The sequence below is a fragment of the Pygocentrus nattereri genome, chromosome 8, assembly GCF_015220715.1.
Source record: "Pygocentrus nattereri isolate fPygNat1 chromosome 8, fPygNat1.pri, whole genome shotgun sequence".
Taxonomy (NCBI): Eukaryota; Metazoa; Chordata; class Actinopteri; order Characiformes; family Serrasalmidae; genus Pygocentrus; species Pygocentrus nattereri.
In genome coordinates, this window is record NC_051218.1 from 3626945 (window position 1) to 3637500 (window position 10556).

Here is a 10556-nt window from a genome sequence, read left to right on the forward strand (position 1 = left end):
GGTTGAGATAAACAAAGTCTCAAACAAAGTCTTTAAACAAAGTTATTCAGAGTGGTTTGGTGTGACATGGTTGATTGAAAAGAACCAGACCGATGTCTTTACAGTGGTGGTGAGAGGAACCAGGGGTCGCCATGACTACAACACAAATATAGCAGTTTTATTTACTATTGTGACTACTTTTATTTACTAAGGGCAGTCATGGGCTGGAGGTTAGGGATCTGGCCCTGTGACCGGAAGGTTGCCGGTTCGATCTCCAGGTGTCCTTGAGCAAGACACCAAACCCCCAACTGCTCCCCGGGCGCCGTGGATACGGCTGCCCACCGCTCCGGGCAAGTGTGCTCACTGCCCCCTAGTGTGTGTGTTCACTAGTGTGTATGTGGTGTTTCACTTCACGGATGGGTTAAATGCGAAGGTGGGTCCATTTGTGGGATCAAAAAAGTATCACTTAATCACTTATCCAGAACCACTAGTGAACCCACACGTGTCTCCTGAGCTTTTCTATGGGATGGCAATGATAGTGAAATAGTGTTAAAGCTTAAAAATCCATTTTCTTTGGGGACTATTTTGCCTCACAACACCCTGCGTGTACCACTCCGCCAAAAACCTTTTAGCCCAACTGTAAAATGTATTAACTTCATGTAATAACTTTTTGTGGGGAAGGTTTTAGGAGCATTAAACAACAATTCTGACTAGGGCACCTTCTCTAGAACGAATCATTTCACATCAAACCGCTTTGAATGACCTGAATTTGAAAAATTGGTGGAATTCCCCTTTAAAAAAGATCATCTAACTCACCTGATAAAGAGTTAAACAAGTTGAAAGAAGATCAGCGTGAGAGAAAGCGATGTGATGAGTTTACAGCTGTTCTTTATGAGGGGTGGTAAGGTTTGGACCACAGGTGTCTTCAGATCAATCCTGCGAAATCACAAGTTGTGCCTCTTCTTTTTGTTTGTTGTGATTATTGTAAACCGTCTTTTTTATTTTGGATTATCTTGATTGTACTATGGAACTCGTAGAATTAAACTCTGTTTGTAAATATACTGTCCTGCTGTTTGATTTGCAGCTTGCAGTGTCATGGTCACACGGCAGCAGTCAAAGGAATCAATAGCAGTGTCTACAAATACTGTAGCTCCTCACCCTAACCCTATTTATATCAGCTGGCTACAGCAAATGGTCAACAGTACTTATCTGAGCTCACAGTTTCACTCAGAATCAAAGAAAGGAAAAATATGGGTAATATGCATCTACTGGGTTTCATTTTTATGTGCATTAACAAAATGCGCTTCATTTTTATGAGCTTAACAAAGCATACAGTGATATAAAATTGTGGCGGTGTGAATCTCTTAATTCAGAAACTTCTATTTCAGACACACTTTACTGTCCGGAAAAATAAAGAAGTGTTTACTCTCTTTATTTACACTGCCGTCAAACGTTTTGGGACACTTTTTAATTTTCTGAGTGGAAATTCCACCTGATTTCCACATTTTTCAGTTCAATGGTCATTTCTAGTGATTTGGTGTGAAATGGTTGATAGTAGAGACTCAGATTTCTTTACAGTGGTGGTGATAGGAACCAGGAGTCACCATGACTACACCACAAATCTAGCCTGGGGCAGTTGTGGGCTGGAGGTTAGGGATCCTCTGAGTTGACAGTCTGTAACCTTGAGCAAGACACCTAACCCCCAACTGCTCCGGATAGGGCTGCCCACCGCTACGGGCAAGTGTGCTCGCTGCCCCCTAGTGTGTGTGTGTGTGTTTTTACTAGTGTGTATGTGGTGTTTCACTGCACGGATGGGTTCAATGCGGAGGTGAAATTTCCCGCTTGTGGGACTAACAAGGATCTTTTAAATGTTAATTAATAGACCTTTTATGTAGCCAAAACCACCAGTGACTCTACTTGTGTCTTCTGAGTTATATATAATGTTGATGGTAAAATAATAATAAATCTGAAAAAACACAATATTTAGATTTTAGTCCCCAGTCTTTTCAAAACTACTGTAAAACAACGTCTCAGATGTCAAGCAAATTCATCGGCTTTCTGTAATGTAGCTTTTACAGCCAGTAAACATTTCCGACATCTGGTTCCTATCACCACCACTGTGAGCAACTCTACCCTGGCCAGTTTCTCTAGAATGGAGCAGAAAGTATGAAGTAATGATTCCTCCTTAGGAAAGAAAAATAACTGCTACTGTTTCATAATCAAAGATCTCTGTGTCAGTTCTCAGAGGAGTCGGTCTCCTCAGTGGAGCCGTCGCTCTCCATCTCGATCCTGCGCCGCTGGTGTAGAGATTTGCGGGGCGAGGCCTTTTTGGGCGGCTCCTTCAGTCCGGCCGCGCTGCTGCTGCTGTTGGACGTGGGGCTGATGGCCACCTGAGCAACACTGCAGAACACACCACGACAAGAACAACACCACACACTTAAATACTGCATGCACCAAGTCTGGAAGCATCATTTATACACTAAGCAGGCGCTGAAACAGCTTCCGCCCTACTTTCATTACCTTCATTATGAATCTGGTAAAACGGAGTCACCCACTGGTTTTAAAGGACCCACGTCACGCACTTTTCAAAAACAACTGCTGTTTTAATTTGAAAAAGTTCGCTTTCAGTTCTTTAAACTTCTGTCAAGTTCATCCAACACTCTTTGAAGCGTTTGAATATCCCCGTAGTGGTTTGTCCATGGTCACATTTCCACCGCAGAAGCTGATGTAGGACAGCACAGTTGTGGTCTATACCTCAGGATCCTGGTTTACAAAAACATTCCAATCTGTACTCTCAAAACAGTCCTGCAGCTGATGCAGCGCCCCCTCTGGCCATGTTCTTATAATCTCTGGCTGGTGGAATTCTCTTCCTGCAGGGTGTGTATGACCTAACGGCATGGATATATGATCCGAGAGGCCCAGGTGTGGTAAGGGCTTTGTCTTGTAGCCTTTTCTGATGTTACTATAAACTTTGTCTACAGTGTTTCCGCCCCTAGTTGCACATTTAATGTGCTGTTCAAACTTTGGACATACTGTTTTTAATTCTGCATGGTTCATATCCCCCACTACAATGGGCACTGCATCCGGATATGAGTTCTGTTGGTTGCTTATTGCGTTATGCAGCTTGCTCGGAGCCCGGTTAGCATTGGCATCAGGTGGTATAGATATATACGGCTGTTACCATGACGACGCTGAACTCGTGAGGCAAATATACAGGCCTTCATTTGACGGTTAAATATTCCAAATATTTAACCAAATTCCAAGCCAGGTCTCTGTAATTATTGCAATACTGCAGTTACGAAGGCATTTGCTATCCGCAAATTGTAGCCACAGTTATGGATCTGGCATTTGCGAGGAAAATGCTGGGAAGCAGTAGTTGCTTTTTCAGCCGCGTTAGCGTGCCGGCCCTGCAGCCTCGCTTTTGTTTCCTTTGTTTATGTTTCCTCTTGGGCTTTCCGCTGGGTAAAACAGTCTACGGAGACTTCAGAGTTCTGGTTATGTCCTCCAGTATATCGTGGAAGCTGTGATAGTCCGAAGAAATAGTTATTCCACAGCGAAATCCCCAGTCCAAGAGATCCTGACGGCTATATGTTTTCTTTGCCCAACAAACTGAACTATTTCCACACATCCAAATACACACACAATAATAAAGAAGCGGCGAGAGTGGAGAGCTGTAAGACGCTGCGTCTTGAGTACAGTGATGAGGTTCAGCTCAGTTCAGGCAGCAGGAGATTAGCAGCCTCTCTATGTGAGACTTATATGTTGTTGATCAATAAAATCTATTATTTCACCTTATTAGACTGTAGTTATCCTTAATTTAATGTAGGCCATTATTATCGCTATGCACTAATTAGAACTGTCCGGTTTAATTCAGCACATTTTGGGTGATGATGTGCTGGTTCTGGACTCAAACCGTGAGTATGTGGTTGGACTTGGGTCAGAATTTCATCATGGTTAGCCTCAGAACTTGTGCTCTGGGTCGGGTCAAACCCAGAGCCAGAGTCGAAGCCATGCTAGAGTTGTTTATGATTATGATATGTTATGAAACAATAACAACAAACAAACATAACCACTCACAGCCTCTCCAGCTCCTGATCCATCTCTGGGTCCATGAGTAGGTCCGATCGATTGGGAAGGGCTCCTGGGAATAAAAAGGAGAATAACAACTGTAAGCTGGAGTTCCGAGTCTATTCTAGATCACATTTGCTCCATAGGACACTCATGCTCATGCACTCAAGGCCTCACCGATGTCCTGGCTGATTCCCTCATGCTTGGCCAAAGCCATCAGGAAGCTGTAGTAGGACACACGCGGGTTGCCCTCTAGAACCTCCTTAATGGCAGAGATGGAGGGATGTCTAAAGAAACAGTGGATCAATAACACTCTCCTGTCAACCCCCACAGCTATACATCCCCGAGTCTGACGCACACGTCACTGATGTGATAAACATTAACGAGCTGCTGATTTACTTCTATGAATTTGTAACGTTTAACGACATCGGGCACTGTACTACATACAATTCAGCTGTAATTTTATATGACTCATAGCTCATTGTAATAAGTGGAGAAACTGTACGAAAAGAGCAGATTCTTCACTTTGTCCGCGCCACAGTAGCAGATAATACGATTTAAATTGGAAGTTATTGAGAGAAACATCAACATAGTTACATATCCTGACGCTGCAGAATGTAAATCAAATGCAAATGCAGCTCATGTAAGTAAGTGTGTAATGAAACGTGTACGTGTAATTGCATTAAGACTGTGTAGCAATATGACAATACTGACTCTAAATCAGGTCACCAGTCTAACACTATCAGCTAATTCGTTTAGCTGCAGTCAGTTGACGGAATAACACAAAGATTCCTAGCATAATAATCAAACATGATGATTACAGCCCCTGGGACTTTGTCTGTGTGTTGGACAATACTAGAACTTTTCTAAGCAGCAGAGGCCTTCAAGTGAACCCTTTGAACCATAAGCCACAATTGGCCAGTGTTTAAACAACGTGTCCGATAAGCTTCAAGGGAGGTGCTGGGCACCAGAGATGCAGCTTCCCTTTTTAAAGGACCAGATACGAAAAAGCAAACTAGATCTTTTTAATGGGTCGAATTGAACTGGCTAAAAAAAGTGAGTTTAATGATGGGTTAAAAGAGGATACAACGCATCACGAGAAAGAGAGGGGATTACCTCATCTCTGAATACGCTGTATTCGGGTCCAGAGCCTAATGCCCAGGCTGAATGCACTTTGCCTGTAATAAAACGGAGGCCTTTTTTTCTCCAAATAAACCCAGCGTCTGAAGTCTTCTTTGAAACCGTGAGATAAGAATACTTGATGGGGTAATACGTAAGACTTATACATAAAGAAATCTGTTTAAGAAACAGTCCTGCGTTGGTAATTGGTGTCACTTTACACCATAACATACACGTTTTCCAAGCCGCTTATCCTTCTGGGTCGCGAGGTGAGCGGGAGCTGGATCCCAGAGGTCATTGGGCGGAAGGCAGGATACACCCTGGACAGGTCGCCAGCCTCACACCTAGCATATCAAATCGGGCCGACTGCATGTCTTTGGGACGTTGGAGGAAACCCACACAGACACGGCCAGGAACTGAACCCAGGCCCTTCTTGCTGCGAGGCGACAGTGCTACCCACTGCGCCACCGCACTGCCCGGCCGCAACACAGTCCTGTTAATATTAAAAATCAGCAGTTCGCTGAATTGCTAGTTTGTATATATTCTCCATCTTCCCGCAATAAAATGAAACCAAACCCCAGAATAGTGATTTCAGTATTTAAATGCTGGCACCTCGAACGTGTGCACCAATTTCATGACTAATTCCTATGAACGAACCTGGCCAATTAAATAATTCCAGCTCAACAGAAGCTGTAACAGAAAGTGTAACAGTGTAGGAGAGGGTCTTACTTGTGTTTGAAGCGCTCGCAGAGGCCCTTGATGCACTCAAGGAAAACGAATGAGTCCACCCCCTCCTGCGTGTCCATATCCTCACTGGCCGTGCTGGACAGCGGCTCCGCTGACGAGGACGTTGGGACGATGACTGTATTTGGGTTCTTCCCCTCCAGCAGGTCCTCATAAATCACCAACACACTCTCCAGGAACTCTGTCAGAGACACACTTGGGTTAAAGTAAAGCAGGAGTGGGCCAAATAAGATGCTCCTTAAAGACAGTTTAGCCAAAAATTGCTTTTTGTTATCTAGTCCAGAAGCTTCTTTAGTTTCGACACTGAAGCTACAAGACTAACAAGTAATAAGCTTATAGTGGAGGTCTGCACGGGACAGTTATTTCAGCCCCTCAACCGCCCGCTCACTCACGATTTCATCCCCACCCACTCAGTTCGGTCAAGGAAAACTGGCATCCAATATCTGACACAGCCTATTCACAAATACACTATTCTCTGCTGAAATAACATGGCAGTCATGGTCATCAGGCTCACTGTGAGTAACTTAACCAAACGCCATTTGTTAAACTGAACACAAAGCAGAAATTACATGACAGAGCAGTTTTTTTGGTGTTTTGCTGGGCAGCTGTGGCCGTCACACTGAAGGCTCCAGAGTTGCTGTGAGCTACTACAACATATATATATATATATATATATATATATATATATATGTAATTTAGTGATTGTTCTACCTTATTTTGCCTGTTCGTTAATTTGCAGGATTTCTCATCATGCGTGTTTCATCCCGCTCCCACCTGCAGTGGGCTGGTTGCCCACCCACTCCCACACTCAACACTGAAAATCAGTCACATGCCACAAGTTACTGAGAGTGAGAGCGAGAGTGCAGACCTCTAGCTTGTAGTCACTAGTTAGCCTGGTGCCAACTACTACAATTCAACGCAAGAACTTTCAATATTTTAAATACTTTCAGTTACATAAGCTAGCACCAGCTTAACATTGTGATCTGCCTGCATCTGCAGTGCGCTGAATTCATAAAAACAAAGACTGAATGTCAATGAAGCTGTAAAGTTCTCTTTTCTGTGTTCAATCTAATAAATATTTGGTGTTAGTGTTGGTTGACAGTAATGAGTGCTGCTAACTTTTTGCCATAGTTTCATCTGGTATCGGACGTGATTTTACACTTGTTTTCAGTATAAACGTCAATATTCTGGTATCGTAACAACCCTATTTTGGGCTATGATCAAAATAGTGTAACTTAGAGCCAAGGAGCACAAACATAATCAGTTTAACATAAAGAGTTTCACACAACATAAAAATGCTTTAAGATACTCTAATGGCTTTACCTTCATAGTAGAACTGGATTTGGAAAGAGTAGATGAAATCCGAGAGGGACATTAGACAGTCCATAGCGTCGTCCATGAGAACAATCCTGACAGAGACAGAACAACCACAGAAATACGAGCGTCCAGTGTGAGAATGTGACCGCCAGAGGGAAAAATCTACATAAATGGGAGAAGATTCCAGTTTAAAATGCAGTTTGATACCTGGCTGTGTTCTGCACCACTTCTGCAGGGAAGTCTGGGCACAGAAGCTGAAGCAGCGAACTGTATTCCAGCACCGTCAGCAAGTCTGTAAAGAGGAGGCCGCATTATTCCACATCTAGTCCTGTGTGAGAGCGAATAAGTCCACACATACACGTAAACACATAAACACTCACCTCCATTTTTTCCAATCTGTCTGTAGCACTTCCAGAAGATGTGGATGAAGGAAGCTCTGTTGTGTGGCGTAGCTTTAATGTAGCTGAATTCTCTGAAAAGGACGTGATTTCCATTCTTCACACTGGTAAAGCTGAACGAAAGAAAGAAGGGCTACAGACTGGAAGTGATGTAAGAGCACGAGGTGGGGAGGAGCCAGTTCCAATTACTCTGCTCCAGGTGCTTAAAGGACCCATATGACACATATTTGTGAGTTTATGCACACTGTTAAAAAAAGATGGTAGTAAAGAAAATGGTTCTATATGGAACCATGAACAGTGAAAGAACCCTTTGCATGATTAACCCTTGTGTGGCGTGCAGGTCTGTGGGACTCATTTTCAATGTTTACCAAAAGAAAATGATGTGATTTATTATCATTTCAACCTCAGATTCTTGGCCTTTGCTCGTTTTCTATGAGGAACATTTAAAATAACCCATTTTCAGTGTCTTCACTCTGTTCACCCCCCGACACTTATATTACATGTGGTGTTGGGCTGAACCTGTGTCCTTCACTCTGTTCTCCTCCTACATGGCCTGCTGTTAGTGTGTGTGTGTGTGTGTGTGTGTGTGTGTGTGTGTGTGAGTGTGTGTGTATGTGTGAGAAGGTGGATAACGTGGACAGGCTGCTGACTGGCTACAGCTGCTACAGGAGAACCCTGCGCTGGACACTTGTGATATTTTAAACATCTGGTATTTCTGCATTAATTGTGGCTGTATTGATCTAAAAACACCGGTGGGTCCACCAGACCACTGAGTAACAAACACATCAACAAAGGGTTAAAGGGTTCTTTGCATCATGAAATGGTTCTTCGCATTGATGCACAATGTGCTGTATATGGTTCTATATTTTGAAAAGGGTTTTATATATATATATATATATATATGAACCCTTTTTTAGTACAACACAGTGTAGCACAAAAAGATCATTATTTATATTTTGCATTATCCCTTCCTCTCTTAATCACTTAGAATGAAACAGGCTTTTTTTGGTTACTGTGCCTTTAAGACAGATGTATGGCTTTGTTGTCTGCTCTGATTGGCTGTCCTGTATTGTGACTTGCTCAAAAAGCAGCCCAGGCTGAGTCACTTCATATGAAGTTCAGCGTAATCGGTCAAGACTGCACTGCAGTGGGCTGAAGAAGGAGATCAATGCAAACATGTTCATTTTCATGACATCACAAAAACAATTCATTCAAATTGGGCTATTTTTGCAGCTTAGTTGTGGGCTGGGGGGACAACGTGTGTATACTATAGCAAACGCTTATTTCAAAAAAGGGAGAAAATTTGTTTTTTTATGTGATAAGAGTCCTTTAAATATAATATATGTACTTATATTTTGTTTTACTTTCACTTTTGCACAAGTATACTGAGTAATCCTTGACTGTTGCTCACGTTTCACAAACCTCAGTTTAAATGCTGACACATGCTGGATGTACTAAGCTCCTCTGCAGATCTACACCAATTAGCCACAACACTGAGACCACCTCCTTGTTTCTACACTCACTGTCCACTTTATCAGCTCCACTGACTGTATAGCTGCACTCTGTAGTTCTACAGTTACAGACTGTAGTCCATCTGTTTCTCTGATACTCTGTTACCCTGTTCTTCAGTGGTCAGGACCCCCATGGACCCTCACAGAGCAGGTACTATTTGGGTGGTTCTCAGCAATAACACTGATGTGGTGGTGGTGTGTTTGTGTGTTGCGCTGGTCTGAGTGGATCAGACACAGCAGTGCTGCTGGAGCTTTTAAACACCTCAGTGTCACCGCTGGACTGAGGTCCACCAACCCAAAGCATCCTGTGTCCTGTGACCACTGATGAAGGACGAGAGGATGACCAAGACAAACTGTGCAGCAGCAGATGAGCTGTTGTCTCTGACTCTACATCTACAAGGTGGACCGAGGTGTCTTGTGATCTCAGGAAATCTTGAGATAACCTGATCCTGACTTAATTATCCCGTGATCTCGAGATGACAAAAGCTGTTAAGACCACAACTTAATTATCTTGTGATCTCACGATAACAAACCAGAAAATTATAGCCACCTAATGGATCTACTACCGTAGACAGCAGTGATAACAGTGGGAAATGACATGTATTTGTCCAAGTCGACTCACTATTCTGCAAAATAGCGGACGATGCCGAACTGGGTGTACTCCTCTCGGTGCTCCAGCAGCTGCGTGACCGCATCACTGAGGTAGAAGAGCGCATTGGTCTCGGCTGCAGGGCAGAACATTTACACGCGGATTAACGGCCATCAAGGTCACATTTGCAGGTAAACGTCGTGAGCGAATCAGAAAAGAAACCAGAACGTACCTAAGTAGTCGTCTGTTGGCAGAGTAAACCGGTCTGCGTTCATTTTCATCGTCGCCAGGTTACAGCCATACTGATTTTACATCCCACCCGTATTCCGGCCAGCTCCGCCCTGCTGCGCTGGGATTGGCTGATATATGGATCCAACGCTTAATAGAAAACGGTGTTTTATTTGGTCATTTACGTTAGAATTTTCTCGGAATATGCTCATGTATGGTCATCAGAAGTTTAGACTCCTGTACTGACGCCAATACATTGAAAACGTTTTCCCGTTAAAGGGCCCATATGATGGAAAACTGAAAACAAATATAGGTGCACCATTCATGGATTCGACGCTGCAAAAACAGCCTGTTTAATTCTAAGGCGTAAACAGGGATCGGCCGTAGCCGTTCAAAAATCAATTACGGCCGGTTATGGTGTGCAAAACCACATAAATGTCATAAACGGACCTCAGAGTGGCACAGGCCCTTTAAATGGTCTATCTCTCTGCGTGCCAACAGCAGACAAGACTATAATCTGTGTTAAAATGTTCATCTACTGCACAAAGAATGACATCTGATCATTTTCATTGAGCAGTAATACATCAGAAGTGTAAATGTAGA

The 10556-nt window shown here is 43.3% G+C and overlaps 1 protein-coding gene across 1 annotated transcript; it reads right to left on the reverse strand.

Moving 5' to 3' along the window:
* Positions 1-1847: 1847 nt before the first annotated feature.
* c8h11orf49 (chromosome 8 C11orf49 homolog) lies at positions 1848-10096 on the reverse strand. The gene is made up of 9 exons (XM_017698792.2): positions 9958-10096; positions 9759-9861; positions 7608-7738; positions 7435-7519; positions 7234-7319; positions 5896-6091; positions 4225-4334; positions 4057-4120; positions 1848-2379 (listed from the first exon to the last, which is right to left on the reverse strand). The coding sequence occupies exons 1-9, from the start codon at positions 10004-10006 to the stop codon at positions 2214-2216; spliced, it is 990 nt and encodes a 329-aa protein (XP_017554281.1). The 5' UTR covers positions 10007-10096; the 3' UTR covers positions 1848-2213.
* Between the last annotated feature and the right edge of the window lie 460 nt (positions 10097-10556).

Bases quoted from the DNA above. Each gene is read 5' to 3' on its own strand.
- c8h11orf49 (XM_017698792.2), bottom strand. From the start codon at position 10,006: ATGAAAATGAACGCAGACCGGTTTACTCTGCCAACAGACGACTACTTA. The intron at 6,092-7,233 runs GTAAAGCCATTA...TGTCTCTGACAG, and splicing joins AATCCAGTTCTACTATGAAG to AGTTCCTGGAGAGTGTGTTG. The intron at 4,121-4,224 runs GTGAGGCCTTGA...TTTTATTCCCAG, and splicing joins GGGAATCAGCCAGGACATCG to GAGCCCTTCCCAATCGATCG.